The sequence below is a fragment of the Brassica napus genome, chromosome C9, assembly GCF_020379485.1.
Source record: "Brassica napus cultivar Da-Ae chromosome C9, Da-Ae, whole genome shotgun sequence".
Classification (NCBI taxonomy): Eukaryota; Viridiplantae; Streptophyta; class Magnoliopsida; order Brassicales; family Brassicaceae; genus Brassica; species Brassica napus.
The window spans coordinates 61521214-61538889 of record NC_063452.1 but is presented as its reverse complement, the minus strand read 5'-3'; the positions used below and the strand labels follow the sequence as shown (position 1 = coordinate 61538889).

General features: G+C 36.9%; 4 protein-coding genes and 1 long non-coding RNA gene across 11 annotated transcripts; 2 read left to right on the top strand and 3 right to left on the bottom strand.

Moving 5' to 3' along the window:
• Nucleotides 1-227: 227 nt before the first annotated feature.
• On the top strand, nt 228-5696 carry LOC106406244. 3 transcript variants are annotated; one of them, XM_013846869.3, is made up of 21 exons: nt 228-679; nt 977-1039; nt 1189-1451; nt 1579-1672; nt 1750-1827; nt 1905-1964; nt 2054-2158; nt 2302-2412; nt 2609-2650; nt 2786-2899; nt 2978-3054; nt 3253-3506; nt 3595-3716; nt 3806-3848; nt 3959-4050; nt 4231-4279; nt 4627-4685; nt 4817-4930; nt 5068-5168; nt 5347-5392; nt 5511-5696. In XM_013846869.3, the coding sequence occupies exons 1-21, from the start codon at nt 545-547 to the stop codon at nt 5559-5561; spliced, it is 2073 nt and encodes a 690-aa protein (XP_013702323.1). In that variant the 5' UTR covers nt 228-544; the 3' UTR covers nt 5562-5696. The 3 variants fall into 3 exon arrangements, with proteins under 3 accessions (XP_013702323.1, XP_013702320.1, XP_013702322.1); XM_013846866.3 differs by having other exon boundaries at nt 229-679; nt 4627-4697; XM_013846868.3 differs by having other exon boundaries at nt 230-679; nt 3256-3506; nt 4627-4697.
• Nucleotides 5655-7996, bottom strand: LOC106406246 (putative nuclease HARBI1). Its single transcript, XM_013846870.3, has 4 exons — nt 7476-7996; nt 6729-7213; nt 6418-6649; nt 5655-6332 (listed from the first exon to the last, which is right to left on the bottom strand). The coding sequence occupies exons 1-4, from the start codon at nt 7720-7722 to the stop codon at nt 5836-5838; spliced, it is 1461 nt and encodes a 486-aa protein (XP_013702324.1). The 5' UTR covers nt 7723-7996; the 3' UTR covers nt 5655-5835.
• Nucleotides 7997-8225: 229 nt separating this feature from the next.
• LOC106406843 lies at nt 8226-12343 on the bottom strand. Of its 5 annotated transcripts, none has more exons than XM_048767153.1 (12): nt 11435-12342; nt 10795-11193; nt 10687-10694; nt 10081-10256; nt 9940-10000; nt 9763-9861; nt 9581-9675; nt 9355-9462; nt 9188-9255; nt 8973-9083; nt 8578-8893; nt 8226-8493 (listed from the first exon to the last, which is right to left on the bottom strand). In XM_048767153.1, coding segments are annotated over exons 2-12 (1155 nt in total). In that variant the 5' UTR covers nt 10797-11193; nt 11435-12342; the 3' UTR covers nt 8226-8382. The 5 variants fall into 5 exon arrangements, with proteins under 5 accessions (XP_048623110.1, XP_048623112.1, XP_048623109.1 ...); XM_048767155.1 differs by having other exon boundaries at nt 11141-11193; XM_048767152.1 differs by having other exon boundaries at nt 11136-11930; nt 12165-12339.
• A 478-nt stretch (nt 12344-12821) lies between these two features.
• Nucleotides 12822-16798, top strand: LOC106404917 (GDSL esterase/lipase At5g08460). The gene is made up of 6 exons (XM_048767156.1): nt 12822-13092; nt 14770-14941; nt 15330-15457; nt 15760-15999; nt 16160-16424; nt 16497-16798. The coding sequence occupies exons 1-6, from the start codon at nt 12928-12930 to the stop codon at nt 16715-16717; spliced, it is 1191 nt and encodes a 396-aa protein (XP_048623113.1). The 5' UTR covers nt 12822-12927; the 3' UTR covers nt 16718-16798.
• LOC106404918 lies at nt 13510-14729 on the bottom strand. Its single transcript, XR_001281187.3, has 2 exons — nt 13902-14729; nt 13510-13800 (listed from the first exon to the last, which is right to left on the bottom strand). It is a non-coding gene; the product is annotated as an uncharacterized LOC106404918 (long non-coding RNA).
• Nucleotides 16799-17676: the final 878 nt, after the last annotated feature.

The following is a 17676-nucleotide window of genomic DNA, read 5'->3' as shown; positions in this document are numbered from 1 at the left end:
GAAGAAGAATACGACCTTGACTAGTTTAATTAAGGTTACTAAAATTACAAAAGTTGCCAAGTTTAAAATAGTATAAAAGTTACTATAAGTCTATAACTGCAGAAATAACAAAAACAAAACTTTCGTATGATAATAAATAAATTAATGAGTGCTGCTGGATATTGAATATTGTAATAAACAGTGTTAAAGAGAGAAAAAACAATTTTAATAAATTAGAAAGAAAATAAAAACGAGAAAAAAAAACCCAATTTCTCCGAGGTCACAACTCGAAAAAACCCAGAGAGAGCTTGCGAAGAAGAAGAAGAACCTTTTATATAGTTCTCTCCATTTTCGTATGATTCGCGACTCATCCTCATCATACCATTCCTTTTTCAATTCAATTTCTCATTTTTTATTTTTTTCTATTTTAATCTCTCTCTCTCTCTCTCTCTCTCTCTCTCTCTCTCTCTCTCTCTCTCATACACCTGTTGAAATCTGTAACAGCGAGAGCTAAATGTTGATTGGTTAGATGAGAATTTGAGATTGCTCAAGTTTCGATTTCACGATGGACAACGGGCACGAGGAGAGACTCGTCGAGAAGTTCTCAGGAGTGGGTCTCAGAGAATCTTCCAATGAAAACGATAGCTTGTTCCAGGTCATCAAAGCTGTTGAAGCTGCCGAAGCCACAATCAAGCAACAGGTCTTTGTGGCTTTTATCTGAACTTTTACTACTTTACATAATCAGGCTTTGTGTAACTTTACTTAGGGCTTAGTTATGTAGCTGCAAAAATAGAATTGAAGTTTTTGAGTTCTAGATCCGTTTAGGAACTTCTCGGCTCCTTTGCATTTACTGCTACTGCATAGTGAATGGTTTCGATCTGATTACTTACTTTGGAGCAACAACATATACTCTAAATGGATTTTTTTTTTTTTAAATTGGTGAAAATCTTGAGCGTCTCTCTCTGAGTGTGTTTTGTGTGTATATTGCTCTGCTTAGGTGGAGGAGAATAACCTCTTAAAGTCTGAACTTCAGAGAAGATATCTCGAGCTTGCCAAATATGTAAGTTACTTGAATCCTCATGGTCCCTAGTGAATCTCAAGGGTATTTTCCTTAGATCTCTGTTGACATTAGGGTGTTTTGACCAGATTTGGAAAGTATATGTTTTTTTTTATGCTAGTTTGTTTTTTTTGGTTCTCTATCTTTCTTAGAAATCAGGTGAAACCACGCCCCAAGCATCTCACTCCGCTGGATCTTCTCCGTTGCACCAGTCAGTTGATCGGAGGAAGGGCGTGGTCAGTGCTCCAGGTGCTGGTTCATCAGGTATGCTAGTTGTTCACCAGCCTAATGGAGAGGAAGCTACTGTGAGTAATCGTTTTGAAGACCGTTCTGATGGAATCGTGACTAATGGCATCGCAAGGGGAGCCTCTCAGTTGTCTTCTACGCCGTCTACAATATCACTATCTCCTATGAGGTACCTTAATCTCTAACTGATACTGGCCTTCTGCTGTTGCAGTTTTATTGTTAATCTCGTGGTTCAGTCATATTTGCATCAACACTCTTGTGTTCTTTTAATTCAGTGTCTGATTTTCCTTTGTTAGATTGGAAGGAGAACGTGACTCGCACATCGTTTCGTCTACTCATGAGTTGATGCCAGTAGGTGAAGTAAATAATTCGGGGAGTGCATGGAAGCAGGTTTAAGTCACTCTTACTAAGTCTTGTTTTTCTAGTGAAAGTTAGAAAAATGTTTCCCTGACCATGCAAGTATCCAGGAGCTTATTCACAAGGTCAACGAACAGGAACAAGAGATTGTGCGGTTACGAAAATATCTTGCTGACTATGCTGTCAAGGTGAATGTCTTGTTTCTTAGGGATGCTTGGTTTACTTTATGCTACATTGTCTGACTAACCTTTTGGCCTGTTTTTAGGAAGCTCAAACACGCAATGAGAAATATGTCTTGGAAAAGCGTATTGCGCACATGCGAGTGGTAAGTTTTTTCTAGTTATAACAAAAAATTTGTAACTTTTCTTTCTCGACTTGAATCTTCTTGTTCATATATCCTTCTTGTTGTGTCAGGCATTTGATCAACAACAACAGGACCTTGTTGATGCTGCATCAAAAGCACTCTCTTATAGGCAAGAGATTATTGAGGAAAATATTCGCCTGACATATGCCTTACAGGTATTATCATCTTGTATCTTGGGATATGCGACAATACTTTTGTGTTGATCTTTGTTTCTACTCTATCTCAAAGTTGGATCTGTCTTTAGCACCTCACTTCTATTTGTACATCTAAATGGTAACGGCCTTTTTCTCTCTATCAGGCTGCAGAACAGGAGAGATCTACATTTGTATCGTACTTGTTACGTCTTCTATCTGAATATTCGCTGCATCCACAGATCTCTGATTCTCAGTCTATTGTTAGCAATGTCAAGGTTAGTTCCAAATTTTAAAGTTTTATCTTGTGTTAGTCGTTTTGTTTTGCACTTCAGATCTCCTTGATCGTCTGTCTTTGAAAACTATTTAGTTTGGTGGTTGCTCTGCATTTTGCTGATAGTTTCAACTTCGCCGTGCTTGAAATTCATAGATGACTTGTGATTGATGTTTACATCTATATTCATACGTATTCAGGTTCTGTTTAGGCATCTGCAGGAGAAGCTTCTTTTGACTGAGGTATGATATGCGGGTATGAGATTTGCTGACGTCAAATTTCAGCGTTTTTAACAGTTTACAATTGATGCTGGAGCTATTACATACTGATTTAGACTAAGTTGATTCTTTCTACTCTTTTCCCTTGTCTGATACTAGACAAAGCTAAAGGAGACAGAGTACCAATTAGCACCGTGGCAGTCGGATGTAAACCACTCAAATGCTTCGCCTTTGTCACCATATCATCCTGTTGGTGCTTCTTTGAGATACTCAGTAAGTTCGTATACCTCTGCGTAATATTGACGTGCTTAAGTGACTTGAATACAAAATTCATTCGTTTCTTTCTATCAGACAGATCAAGAACAGTATCACCAAGATGGGCGTGGTGTACCAGCGGCGAGTAATTACCATCTTGATGGTCCTGAGAGGTATTAATGCACTAGATTTTCTGTTGATTCCCGGATAGCTGATATAGTAGTGATTCTTAATGAATGTGGAAAATAAGGAATATTGTGAGTTTTTGGGGAAAAATGGACTGGGCTAAGCTATATGGAGTTATTGGTGGATTAATACTTTTGATTGCAATATTGAAATTATTTTGATGATCAATGTCTCCTTTGTTCCAGTAGATCACCAGCCTTTCAGATGCCTTTGCAACCAGCTTTTAATCAAGATGAATCTAATGGACCAAATAACCGTGTTCAGTTTCGTGAGCCTCTCAGCAATACATTTATGGACGATCCATATGCAGAAGTACAAGCAGATACAAATCAAACTTCGGAAAATGCGAATTATGCAGCTGGGTTTGATGAGCCAAGCCCCTCAAATTACCCCAATTTGCCCCCAGTTCTTGAAGAGCCAACTTCATCTTTTTCTGAGGGTAATGGCTAATAATAACAGTGGCATTTTGCCAAATTCAATCGCTGTCTTCCACTTTGTCTTAAAATGTTGTGAATCACTCCTTGCAGCTGCAGATGATGATCCGTTGCCAGGGATAGCAGACCTACAGATATCAGGAGAACCTTTTCCTGGACGAGAGCTTCTGGCTTCTGGACACTCCATCCATGGAACGACAAAATGTAATTTTGAGGTACAGGCTAAATAGAAATCTGTATTACTTACCGGGGTTTATTTGTCAACTTGCACTTAAATATCTTCTTCCATTCTTGAAAATCTCAGTGGGTGCGGCATCTGGAAGATGGCTCAGTGAATTACATTGAAGGTACACATTTTTCACCTACCACTTTTTTCTCAAAGATTATATTTCGTTTTTTTTCTTGCAATTGAATATGGCGATAAGAGAGCTTAACTGTTGACAATATCCAAACATAGGAGCAAAGAAGCCAAATTATCTTGTTACTGCCGATGATGTTGATTTATATCTTGCTATTGAAGTTCACCCCTTGGACGACAAGAATCGCAAGGTTTGTTTTCTTATATGTATTTACTTCAAAAACTTCCAATTTACTTGATTAACCATAAGTTTAAATATGTTTGTGGACTTTATTAATCTGCTAGACCCGATAACCATTTTGTTACCTGGCTGGTTCAGTTTTACATGTGATTCATACGATTCATTTTTCTTTACTTTACTGTGATTCTAGGGGGGGCTTGTGAAGGTCTTTGCCAATGAGAATTGCAAGATTACATGTCGTAAGTTTATGCTTTTTACTTATGAAAATCTTGCTCGCTGATATTCTCAACAAAACTAAATCCATGGCTTGTTCAATCCATTATTAACTTCAATTCGAGAAGCACTACTAAGAAACCTGTTGTTGTTTTGACCTTCAAGAGTGAAAGAAATTATAGCTACAAGACTTGTCAGTTTAAAATTCAGTTTTGGTTTCTCATGTCTGTTTTATTTTGGTTTGTTCCAAAACTCAATTCTAGCTTCTTCGTTAAGCTCAGTTTGCTGTTATTATTCTTAGATACTGCCGGGATCATTACACCAAATATTCTGAAGCTATCTGGTAATTGTATTCCTTTTTTTATTTACACAGATCCAGAGATGCAGAGTCATATAGAGAAGAATCTTCATAACAGCCATGCATCGTTCAAGGTTTACTATGCGGTATGGCAGTTCTGGTATTTCATCATCTACAATTTTTATGTGTTCTTAGGCTTCTTAGAATGTTCCTTCATATACCTTTATTTTCCCTTTTCATTATGTGATACCTTTTTTTGAAACAGATTGGTTATATGGATATATGGGAAGCAGCTACTTTGTCTATCAAGAAAGAAGGCTATAGCATCAAACCAAGTAACGATCCTGTAATTACAGAAAAGTTCTCCTCTTCTACCACTGTAAGAGCCTTTCCTTGTGCTCTCCTTTTTCTTATAAACTTGATCTTCACTGCATTATAATGTTAGCTTATGTACTGAATGTAACTAAGTGTAAAAAATGATGAACTAATGCTATGACCTTTCTATGGTTCTTTTAGGTTGCGATTCCCTTTGAACAGCCTGCGGATTTTGTGATTATTGGTAGTGATGGCGTGGAGCATCTCTTTCGGGTGCATAATGATGCAACGGATTTTAGCTGGTAAGTAATATCTTTCTCTGAATGAGCCTAAACCTGGACCTAAAGGCATTGAATATTTTTCTTGTGTTAACTTTCTAAGTGGAGTTGTTTAATGCGTTCCAAGTCTTCATTTCAACTTCTCGGTTTCTTGTATTAAACCGCCAATCTTTTGTCTTTTTTTTTGTTCTATTTGGGACAGCTCAAGAGACACAATTGTGCTCACCCTCAGATTATTTATTAAGAAGGTAATGTTTCTGGCAGTTAATCAGTTATCTTTTTCATGATATCCATATAAGGGAAACTCATCATACAAAGATTAGCTTTACGATTGGTTGATCATTTGATTTTCTAATTTTCTTGCAGGCTCTGCAGAGAAAGAAGGGCAAGAAAAAAGGATTTTTGTTTAACAAATGAGTTTTTGGTAAATAAAATATTGTTGGCTCTTTTTCTCTGACAATATTAGAGATAGTCCTTGACTGATTGTGAAATGTTATGCAAGTCTTGATGTAGTAGCTGATTAAAAAAAACAATTCAATCAATTTCAGTACAGAAGAAAAATGAGCAAAAAATAATAATGGCCCTTTGTTCTTGACTTCTTGTTAAAACTAATATAAACATAAATCAAACTCATTAGCACATTCATGTTATTACATAAACGCAACAGAAAGATTACACTTAGTTAACAAATCTACCACTCTTCCCACTTGTTCATGAAGTCATCCCACATAGTAAATGCAATGGAGTCTCGTAGAGAATCAGCAACAAGCTCCCTAGGGGTAGTAGAATCCATGTGCAGCAACTCTAGCTCTTCTTCTTCCTCTTCTCCACGAGATTCCTCCTCTGCAGCAGCAGCTTCTTTACCTTCAGCAGCAAAGAGCCAGTCGCCAACTCCGTCTTCCCTTTTAATGAAATTATGCAGAGCACACGTCGCAATCATCAGATCTCTCTGGACTTGAAAATGGTAAGGAGGCGCTGATTTCAGGATTGGAAAACGAGTTTTCAGCATGCTGACTGATCTTTGTATAACGTTGCTTAGACACATGTGCCTATGGTTGAAAAGATCATGAGCGTTCTGCGGCATCTGGCGTGCGCCACGGTACTCGTGGAGACCGTACCTAGCTCCTTGGTATGGAGCAATGAACCCTTCTGTGTTTGTGTAGTTTCTGTCAACAAGATAGTATTTCCCTGGCAAACAAAGGTAGAGTCATTATAGGACTTGTAGTAACAATCTCAAAGGATGTTCTGTATGTAGAAGAAAGTTAAAAAATACCTTTGGGAGGTCGAGGGAAGTTCTGGTTTGGATCATCCAGGACTGCTCTTAAGATGCGTGAATCGTTGATGGAGCCTTCCCATCCAGGGCATACAAATATAAACTCCAAATCAAAGTTGCAAGCTACAAGCACGTTCTGTGTAAGTATCCCTTTCTTGTTCTGAAACCGAGGCTGGTCTTTTATAGGAAGGTTAGCAAGAAGCTTCAAGCCATCTATAACTCCAATACAATCCTGAGGGGAAAGGCCATAAACAAATCAAACTAAAGAACATTGTTGCATCATGTTCTATGATGATATGTTCTTTCTTTACCTTGAAATATGGATAAAGCCTTTTGCTACTGACTATATCTTCATGTGTTTCCAAAACCGGTGGCTGAAAAAAACCGCGTGACACCGCCTTAACCGCCTTCAACACATTGTTGAAATGGCGGCTAATGGTTTCACAAGAGAGGTGGAACCTCTCTTGTATAACTCTGATTCGCTGGTTATGACCTATAATGCTTAAGAAAATAGCAACCTGCTCTTCCACCAGAACAGTGATGGTATCTCTCAGCAGTCCTTTCTCTCTAAAAGTGTCGGATAGTTTGTGAAACAGACGCTTATCCATCCGAAGCACTTCTCTGCAATCTTCAACGGGTCCTTGTAGCAAGTCTTTTAAATATGTACCTCTTGTAGAAGGCGAAGTTCCCGGAGGTTGGTTTACTAGACTTTGGTAGTACAAGTAGCCAGCAGCTGCAGCAACTAGTTCCATCTCATCTAGTTCTATGTCGAAATCGATGCTACTAGTGGAAGAATCTGAAAATATAGCCAAAGGTAACAGTAAGTGTTCTAAAAATCGGTCTAGGCGAGTCTAGCCGTCTGCTTAAGTGGCAAAATCGGATTTTTAAACGGTTTAAACGTTCGTCCGACTAATCAATAATCCTCTATAAAGCTCCTAATTACCGCCTAGCTATTTTTTTTTAACATTAGTAACAATGTAACTAAAATAATGTCATTATGATAAGTGTTTGTACCAGTGACAATATCAAATGTTTGTTTCAAAGATTGTTTCAAACACCTTGTAAGTTATCACCGTTCTTTTTAGTCAAAGCTGCTGCTCTCATTTTGGAAGCTGCTGCGAGTTCTAACATGGCTTCAACTATGGCAACACCACCAGCCTTGCGGTTTCTCCTGCGAGACGGTACAGAACCACCAGAAGGTGCTGTCGGAATACGCTTGTTGTGTCCGTTAATGACGTGTACTTCGTCTCCAGAGCCGCCAGAGGAAAGTTCATCATCATCATCATCACCATCACCAGACATCATTCTTCAACATGCAAAAACCAACGCAAGTGATTCAGACAGAAGAGAATGTGAGAAGCTTTAGTACACGACCTTAGCTCAAAGCATCAAGTTTGAACAAGAAGAAGGTTTGGTTCTGAGAAAGATTGAGCGATTGCTAATGGCCTCGAACATTAGGGATTCTAACAATTGAGTCCTGTCCCTTAGTTTTGTTTTCTTTTCATTAGTCGCTCAAAACTTTCAACACTTTATGTCTTTGGCGTCATATTTTATCCGAAATCAAATTAGCCCAGAATCCATAAAATATATTTTAATTTGTCTACTTGAGATGATTAACCAAGTGGCTAATCTTCAATATCTCCAAAAAAAAAAAATTGTCGACTTGAGATGATTAATCAAGTGGTTAATCTTCATTATCTCAGACTAAATATTAACAGAACCTCTTAAACTTATTACTCATGATTCGCCAATGAATTAATCACAATGACAAATAAAATTGGGAAGAAGAAAGAAAAATCCAAAGGGGATTGATTATCTATAATCTTTTACTAATTAGCAATTAAATTATTTAATTTGAATAAAGTTTACAAAAGAAAAGAACAAGAACACAAGAAGAGACTCAAAATAAACTATAATCTCTAACAATAGATCAGATAAAGACATGAAAAGCTTTTTATTTTCTCTTCAGCTGGGAGCCAAGAAATGAACACGAGCAAGTGTGTACTCTTTCCCAGCAATCCAAACACCAGTCTGTGACCATTGTACATCTTCCCAATCCAGATTCTCCTCCAACACCTGTTTCTCAATTCCACAAACATCATCATCATCACTTTTATAATTAACAAAAAAATACAAGAATTTTACTAAATTAATGTTAACCTCGACGTGATCTGGTGGGAGTGGAAACCCGATATCCCGCATAAGCTTCTGAGGGAGAGGTTTCTTACATCGTGACCAACGGAAAACATCAATTACACTGTTGTCTGAATCTGTATCTGTTTTTTCACCGTCTGTTGTCACATGAGGGATATCGGGTTTCCTCCATCGTAACCAACGGAAAACGTTTAAGGAAAACATGACAGAGTTGTTATTGTTATCCATCTCCTTAGCTTCTTCGGATGATGAGTGTTGTTGTTGTTGTTGGGAGGCTTGGAATGCTTTCATAGTCTTCTCTCCAGCGAAACAGAGCTCATACCTATTTGCCATACAAAAGAGTTTGATTTAGCATGTAATAATATCTCATTAATGTTTGATATAAACATGTGTTTAAATACCTGGATGAATGTGTTTCAAGGTACAAAACTTCTCCTTTCTTCAAGCGAGCAGAGGTGAAAAGAGGCTTTTTCAGACCCTTATCGGCCACAACGCTTATGCTATATTTGATCCTGCAAGAAACAAAAAAGAAAAGTAAATCAATGCGTGGGTAAAAAGTGATCTTAGGAGGTAAAGATTATCTAAAGCATTGTGCGGAAGTTTTCAGAGAGTTTACCAAGGTTCATTGCAGAGGTTGTATTGTATTGTTACTTCTCGAACAAGCCTTTGTTGCCGCTGAGCATTCTACAGAACGGTAAACAAGTCATCAGTACAGAAACATGTCTAATCAAATTTTGAAATGAAAGTGAAGTGAGGGATAGAGAATCAGAGATTTTAAAGTACCGAAGCTGCAGCTCTGGTGGTCATAGACTTATCAACAGCCATTGGTGCAAGTGTTGGCTCTGAGGAGTGTGTAAGAGAGGGTTCCAGTTCTATAGTTCCACCTCCTTTCTGAAATAAAAACACCAGTAAGGACTTGAACACGAATCCACTTTTTAAACTGGATATTATGAACATCCTGCCAAGGAAACAAGGAGGACAGATAACAAAGAGATGTCAAATTAATAACCTTAAGTATATAGCACCGCTCAACTTTGTAACTGCATCCGATTCCAGCTCCCCATGATCGAGAGCGGACATTGATCCTTAGCTTGGAGGTATAGTCTTAACATATATATATATATCGAATATAAAAAGTTAGTATGAACATGGAAAAGTCAATAAAAGCACAAAGATAAAAACCTAACTTACAATCTTGTGACGGCAAGACTCTAATGGTAGCACGCAACTCTTGCAATGTCGGAGGAGGAGGGGAAGCTGTAGGACGACAATAACCTGTATGCATGAGAACTAGAAGACATACCAGAATCAGTGTTATGTTAGTTCAAAGCCAAGGCATGAAATGCAAAGATTCTTTAGGACACGTACCAGCAACAAGATCGGAATCATCTGTGTATATATCTGTTCCCCATAGCTGGCCACCTCTTACCTGCATAAACATAAGCCAAAGGTCTCAATATACAATAAAAAAAGATTATGAGAAAGTCTTTGGATGTATCTTCGTCTTACTCGGCGGTTAGTAGCAGTAACATGCTCAGCTGGAATCCGAACTTCAAGAATGGGGCCATTACTTGCGAAATCACCACTTTTGTCAGGCTTAGAAGATTCATATTCCTTCCACAACTTAATCAGTTCTTGCATACATTCCCCAACGTTGTAAACAACAACCGGAACCTCTGATTCGCCTGGATCACTCAGTAAAACAAAAATTCAACAAGCTGACGCTCTGACCAAAACTATGTTCCATATAAAAGTTGATAAAAGCAGCAGAAACTTGAAACATGTGAGCTCAACCTTATACTAATCTTAAAAAAAACAATGCAGAGATATAAGCAACTTTAAGCAACCCAAATGAAGTAGCATTGAGGATTGAAAGTTTGAAACCGACTTTTTGGTCCAATCATTTTATATTTTAACATTCTACCGTTACTCTGCAACCTAAAGACAAGCCTAAGAAGGAAACCTCATAGATTAATTATCAAGTACAAGTGTGTCGCAGATGACCATCAATACACATAAATCAATTGCCAATTTAACCGATTATTTTTCTTTCACTATTGTTCACCAAGTAGTGCAAATCGATCCTTTCTCGAAGACATAGTAACGAATGATTACCTTGTACCCTGCAAAGAAAACACACACACAATCAAACATGGATGATGCATTAGAAACCAGATTAGTGACTGGCAAAAGTTTAAGGACTTAGACTATTAACTAACTTACATGGTAAAAGAAACGAAGGAGAATTAATCTTCTTAACACAGAAAGTAAGGGAGGCGGCAGGGAAGAATATCGAAAGAGACGGCAAATTTAGGTTTACAAGGTGCAAAATTTTCTTTACAGGCTTTTTAAAAGAAAAGAAAACAATAATGGTAATGAGATATTCTCAACAATAATCAAAATATCGCCTGCAGATTTTACTAAATATGTTCAAATTTCAACCAATCCTGGCGTCTCTACTCTCTCCAAAAGGTAAAAAAAATGTATAGGATTAAGCTAAGATATGAGAGGCTAATACTAATTAGACAGAGGCTAATATAAATGCGTAAGACAAAGAGACGCACGCAACCTTCGTAGTTGTCCTGACTCCGTGAACGGACACGGTCGTGGTTTGTTGGCTGTCTCTCGGTCTCAGCATTCTCTTCCGTTGCTGCACTCCATAACTGGAGGCATCTTTTTTCCTCTCTGCAGCTCCTTCACCTTCCAAACACCATCTTCAGATTCTTTTTCATTGATTCTGCTTCGCTTTTGCGGCTCTTTCCACTTCTGAATCATTACCTCTCTCTCTCTCCTTTTGTCCTTTGATTATCTTTCATCTTCTTCCCACCCCCTCTGGTACGTTCTGCTTCTTCTGCTCTGGTACCACATATTCCTCTTGTGCAGGTTTGGCAGATGCTTCACCCGAGCTCTTTCTCGTTCTGTGAGACCTCTTCAGCACCAGTCTCTGGCTCTCTTTTTAATATGATCTTTTTTCTTCTCCTTATTTCTTTCTCCATCGTTCTGCTCCACCCTCTCTCTCGTTTCCCACCTATCGGTTTATTTTTCTTCTCTTCCAGTCTCTTTTGGTTCGCTCATGACACTATAAGCAAACATTGATCCTCTGCAGTCATTTCTATCCTTATCACGGGATGCAACACACAGATCCACATTTGCGTTTGAAACCTTCACCTCTCTTCCCTCTATGTTAATCCTTCTACTCTTTCCAAGCCAAGTGAGCATTCCCATCCTTAGTCTCAGCCTTTGTGTCATTATAGTTCTCACTCTCCCTATCAATTTTTGTATCCCTATATAGCTTCCAGTGTTAACCTTTTCCACTAAAGTCACCTGCTGATTTCTCAAACTTGGCGATGCTGATGAACCTGAGCAGGTGGTGGAGAGTAACAGGATGATGAGTAGATTTAGGGTAGGAAGAAACTGAATCACTCCAAATTCACACCACTCATCACTCCAAATTCACAAACCCCTTAAAAATTCGCCGTTCCAGCAGACAGAACTGAAACTTATTCTTCTAAAATTTACAGAACAAACAAACACACAAAGGCAATGAAGCTCTGGAATGAACACAGACAAACAAAAAAGAATAGACTTTTAACCGATTGAAATTGAAATAGAGCAAACGCTTGTGGAGATTGCCGGAATGTGAAAATGGCAGACTTGTTTGAGACTTTTGCACCGTCTCTCTTACTCCCCTCTCCTGAGTACTATTTTCGTTTCTCGTCCGTTGCTTGATTGCTGGTCGATTTAGGACAAATGTAAATGATCTCTGGTTCGATCATTAGACCGTGTCTTAACCCGCACTTTTAGGTTTTTGTATATTGCGTACTTACCCTCATACTTATAGAATATCTCGTAATTTTCTCAAAACTTTAATTTTTGACAAGTTCTATGGGCCTGTTGATATAAAAACTCATATGGGCCTAACCCGCCAGACTAGGCCGAATTGGTCGAACCCATCAGCAATAAGTCAACAAATTGATCTTATGATATGACCACAGAAGTCAAAGAGTTGAAGACCATCAAGAACAAATCAAGTTCTAGTTTTCAATGTGGGATTCCAACGCTTGCTTCCTATACATTTTTGTGCTTTTCATTAAATGTTTATGGTTATAATTATTTTTGTTTTGAAGTTATATGAAGCTAGTTTTTGTAGCGCATGTCCACAGGTTGAGCTATGTATGACTGACGTCGAGCTCTACGTGTTGAATATATACGGGTTTAGTTGACTTTTCTTTAAATGTTGCAACCTTTTTTAGCAAAAACCGGTGTGCCGTTTTCAAATAAGCCAACGGATCACAGAGCTCATTAAATTCACTGATACAAATTTATGACTTATTTATAACTCGAGCGCGGCCATGCATGTACCACTCTCATGAGAGCCTTCAATTTTCCTTGGAAAAAAGTATTTCAAATTTGAAAGACATGAGGTTGTCTTTCACTGTACAATCATTAGCATTTGTTCCATTGTTTGTAGTAGTGGTACATGCAGTAGTCATCGCAGCCGAAGATGAAAACTCGCTGGAGGCACTACAAAAAAAGAGTGGTTTAACATCATTTAATTTCTATTTTTGCATTACTTATAAATGATGCAAACAAATTTTACATCACTTATATAAATGACTTTGAAAGTGGTGATGCAAATAATTTACATCATTTTATTAATAATTGATGTAAAAATATCAAATATTCATGTCAGTTATGATAATTGATGTCAATTTATATCAATTATAAAAAAGTGATTTTAACATTTACATCATTTTTTTTAAAATTGATGTTAATACTAACATCAATTAAAATAATTGATTCAATCATTTATATATTTAATTTAAAATTAAATTAATACTATTTTAATAGAATTTTTAATTTTATAGTTTATAATTATTAATTCGGAATATTAAATAAATTTGTTTCAATATATAAATAAATAAACAAAATATTTTATTTAATCAATTTTTAATTTTATTTCCATTAAAAATTACAATCTAACGTATAAGCCAGAAAAAAAAATTAAAAAAAATTACATAGACGAAACTTCAACATTGTTTTTTTGCCTTCTTTTCTTCTTCTTCTTCTAGATCTTTAGATCTCTATTTCCATTCTTCGTCTCAGTTGATGGCATGAAGCTGAGTTAACGAGATTCATCGTATAACTCTCCACCCGGCGATATTCTCTGACGTCTACTCTTTTCCCAGATTTTGAGTCAACTTCTAAAATATTCGAAGACTCCAATTCCTAACAAAGAAAGATATATAATTCATAAACAAAAAGTGTTATAAACTTGTAATTTTCTAAAACATGAGAACTGGCAGAAGAGGAAAAGGGGGAAATAATACCTTTTGAGAGTTTTCCAGCGTATTAGTCTGATTAGCAAACCTTGGTCTCTTTGTCATATCCTCCACAAGAAGAAACAAAATCAACATCATGACTCATATGAGAAATAAATGTTTGATGCTTGTTGAAATTTTGTTTTTTATCAAAAAACTTAGAACAATAAATTTTAAACTCATAAACAAGTTTAAGAACTGAAGAGGAAGACGAAGGCTTAACGAGAGAGGATCTTGACAAAAAAAGAAAATAAGATGCATTCATTAAAGCCACAAGATATTAACTACTTCTCGTATCGTTAATATTTGTAGAAAACTAATTTTAACGATTGGTTCAAGTGATCAGTTGTTTCAACTGGACGTGTTCGTGGTTCCTATTTTTTTGGGATTGCAACAGATTTGCTTTGCTACACATAATTCCATGTTAATATTACGTTATATATCTGTTAATTAATTATTTTATTAATGCAAATTAATTTTCTACTTTCAAATATTTAGAGGCAACCTAAAGTAAATAATATTATTTTAGTAAATTGATGAAAATATAATTATATAATTTTAACTAGTATCATTTTTAACTGATGTCAATTATGTATCATGTTAATAAGTGATGTTAACCAAACTAATACATACATCAATTATTTAAGTGATATAAATTTATAAAATAATATCATTTTTCTTAAAGTGATACAAATTAATGAAAAAATATATCATTTTACTGAACTGATGCAACATTAGTTAATAATAACATCAATTCCTATAATTGATTTCAAATTATTAATATTTGTCTCATTTAGGAATAAGTGATTTAAAATGAGATCATTTATTTAACTGATACAATTTAAATGATACAATACACAATTTCTTTTGTAGTGAGGAGGCAATGTTTCCAGCGATGTTTGTGTTCGGAGACTCATTGGTGGACAACGGTAACAACAACCGCTTGAATTCGCTCGCTAGGTCCAACTATCTCCCATATGGCATCGATTTTGACGGCGGTCAACCCACCGGTCGATTCTCTAACGGCAAAACCATCGTCGATTTCATCGGTACGTACGTTCATCATTATACATATATATACATGCGTATGTGTTCTATTAAATAGTTTTTGTTGTTTTCGAAAATGAATCAAATTGCTGCGTACATTTAACCATTCTGCTAAAGTGACCTTTTGCATATACATACGAATGCACTTATGCACATGTGAACTACTCTTGGACGCTCTACATGCATGTGGTTTTGGAGTCAATCAATGCATGTAAAACTTTTTGGCATGAATTACTCTTTTTGTTCAATGTTTTGTTCATTGCTGGTGAACAAAAATTTGGAATATCTTTGTCTTATATATTATTAGTATTTTTGTAACGAGAATAAATAATAACAATGGGGGATTGAATACAATACATGAGTTTTTTTTTTTAAACTAAATGAATACAGGAGAGTTGTTGGGGCTGCCGGATATACCAGCGTTTATGGAAACGATGGACGGAGGAGTTGATGTTCTTCGGGGAGTGAACTACGCATCGGCTGCCGGAGGAATATTAGAAGAAACCGGTCGCCATCTCGTACGCATGCACTTCTCTTAATCATCTACATAATGTGTTTATTTAGTGTTAGTGAATCGAAAGATCTCTAACGGTCTAATGTGTTTTCCACGTATGTTTTATCAAACCCTCACCCAACCTATGATTATTTCAATACTAGTAATACACATGATAGATTTACAAAACATAAATTAATCATTTAACTAAAACAGCCGTCATATGGGTTCTCACGAAGAGTATTTAATATTGACTTTTGATTGGGTGCATGAAGTTTTTGAAATCAATTTTCATGAGCAAAATTAATGGGAGTTGCATGCATGCAGGGAGAGAGATTCAGCATGAGAAGACAAGTGGAGAACTTCGACAAGACATTAATGGAGATAAGTAGGGGAATAGGGTCATCAGTAACAGAGTATATGGCAAAGTCATTGGTGGTGGTTTCACTGGGGAACAATGACTACATTAACAATTACTTGAAACCATCGCTTTTCCTCACCAGCTCCATCTACAACCCTACTTCTTTCGCAGACCTCCTCGTCTCCAACTTCACATCTAATCTCCTTGTAAGTTTTAAACTACTTAATTAGTCACCACACTTATGTAGAAACAAATATAATTTAATTGCTTGTATGTTCTATACAACGTTGCAAATAGTATATTATGAGTTACATCAACACTAATATGTTAAACTAAGATGAGAGTTTTATGTAATGTGACTTGTAGGAACTATATGACAAGGGGTTTAGGAAATTCGTGTTAGCTGGTGTGGGTCCATTGGGTTGTATACCAGACCAGCTAGCCGCTCGAGCGGTTCCACCGGGCGAATGTGTGGAGTCGGTCAATGAGATGGCTGAGCTTTTCAACAACCGTCTCAAGTCGCTGGTGGATCGTCTCAACTCCGACAACAAAACTGGCCGTGACGCCATCTTTGTCTATGGCAATACGTATGGAGCCGCCGTGGATATACTCACCAACCCCATTGATTACGGTTAAGTACCTCATCTAACCACCGTTCGAACAGTATGTTCAAATGTCTGATTCTGTCGAGTGTATGTTATAGGATTCGAAGTGACGGATAGAGGGTGTTGTGGAGTAGGGAGAAACGGGGGAGAAATTACGTGTTTGCCACTAGCTGTGCCATGTGCATTCAGAGATCGACATGTTTTCTGGGATGCTTTTCATCCTACACAAGCTTTTAACCTCATCATTGCTCTTAGAGCGTTTAATGGCTCCAAATCCGACTGTTACCCCATTAATCTACTTCAAATGTCTCGTCTCTAATTATGTGTATTCTCAACAAATCTTATCCCTTTGTATTTCCTTTTTAAAGTTAGTTAGAGCAGCTCAATCAGGAGTTTTTAACTTGGGTTTCTAAACCAAAAAGCTAAAAAAATAAATCAAAAAGAAATTAAAATTTAAAACCGGTTCTGTAAAGAGAGTTTTAAGAGACACTAAGAACCCATACGTGTCAACTGGATCAAGCAGAGGCTGGGTACATGCGTCGGTGACTACGGCATTGGAGTAGGAATCGGCGAAGGTGGAGTTTGGGTCTGTGGCGGTGGCAGTTACGGAAACCTAATTCCGATCCTGGTTCTGTTCAGGCTCGTCCGTAACTGCCATAGATCTAAACCAAGCGAATCTCAAAGGCACCATTGTCAAAGACCTCTCTCTCTTCTCTCGGATCTAACCATCCTCCATCTCAACAACAACAGATTCTCCGGTCAGATCCCAGATTAACTTGTCACTTGGCTTAGAGAAAGAAGGGATCAACGCTTTCTATTTTGATTTTTCTGGAAATGGGTCATTGTTTCTCTTGATTTCTTTATCATTGATTGGTGAATATAAAAATGAGAGTATTTTGATTTGCAGTTGTGGTGTTTCCATTGTTGCAGGTGGAAGAGTTGATATAAGGGATTCACGTACGGATAGATATCCAAAGATCATGAAGGGTGAACAAAAGTTTGTATGAGAATGGCAAAGAATAATATTCTTTAAAATTTTATTTGAAGTTGTACCATTGGAACCATTATTTTTAGAGAGGTTTTTAATTTAAAAACTTTTAAAATTTATGACTAAAATAATTCTAAAACCCCATCATGAGTTCCTATCGATGGACGTGGTCTTATCTTTTGGATTTGTCAATTTAATGCGTTTTTTATCGTTATATATTTCGTGAACCATTAATTTCTCTACCTGAATTTTGTATTTTATTGTCATTTAGTTCAACGCTGAAATATAGC

What these genes read in the sequence shown, in the direction of transcription:
- LOC106406244 (XM_013846866.3), top strand. Translation starts at nt 545, where the DNA reads ATGGACAACGGGCACGAGGAGAGACTCGTCGAGAAGTTCTCAGGAGTG. An exon ending in AAGCCACAATCAAGCAACAG is followed by an intron (nt 680 to 976) that starts GTCTTTGTGGCT and finishes TGCTCTGCTTAG; the next exon opens with GTGGAGGAGAATAACCTCTT. An exon ending in GTGCTTCTTTGAGATACTCA is followed by an intron (nt 2,900 to 2,977) that starts GTAAGTTCGTAT and finishes TCTTTCTATCAG; the next exon opens with ACAGATCAAGAACAGTATCA.
- LOC106406246 (XM_013846870.3), bottom strand. Translation starts at nt 7,722, where the DNA reads ATGATGTCTGGTGATGGTGATGATGATGATGATGAACTTTCCTCTGGC. An exon ending in GGCTTTATCCATATTTCAAG is followed by an intron (nt 6,650 to 6,728) that starts GTAAAGAAAGAA and finishes CTTTCCCCTCAG; the next exon opens with GATTGTATTGGAGTTATAGA. An exon ending in CTTCCCTCGACCTCCCAAAG is followed by an intron (nt 6,333 to 6,417) that starts GTATTTTTTAAC and finishes TTTGTTTGCCAG; the next exon opens with GGAAATACTATCTTGTTGAC.
- LOC106406843 (XM_048767151.1), bottom strand. Translation starts at nt 11,209, where the DNA reads ATGCTGAGACCGAGAGACAGCCAACAAACCACGACCGTGTCCGTTCAC. An exon ending in TTACTGCTACTAACCGCCGA is followed by an intron (nt 10,001 to 10,080) that starts GTAAGACGAAGA and finishes ATGTTTATGCAG; the next exon opens with GTAAGAGGTGGCCAGCTATG. An exon ending in CTTGAAACACATTCATCCAG is followed by an intron (nt 8,894 to 8,972) that starts GTATTTAAACAC and finishes TATGGCAAATAG; the next exon opens with GTATGAGCTCTGTTTCGCTG.
- LOC106404917 (XM_048767156.1), top strand. Translation starts at nt 12,928, where the DNA reads ATGTACCACTCTCATGAGAGCCTTCAATTTTCCTTGGAAAAAAGTATT. An exon ending in AAGAAACCGGTCGCCATCTC is followed by an intron (nt 15,458 to 15,759) that starts GTACGCATGCAC and finishes GCATGCATGCAG; the next exon opens with GGAGAGAGATTCAGCATGAG. An exon ending in CACCAACCCCATTGATTACG is followed by an intron (nt 16,425 to 16,496) that starts GTTAAGTACCTC and finishes TGTATGTTATAG; the next exon opens with GATTCGAAGTGACGGATAGA.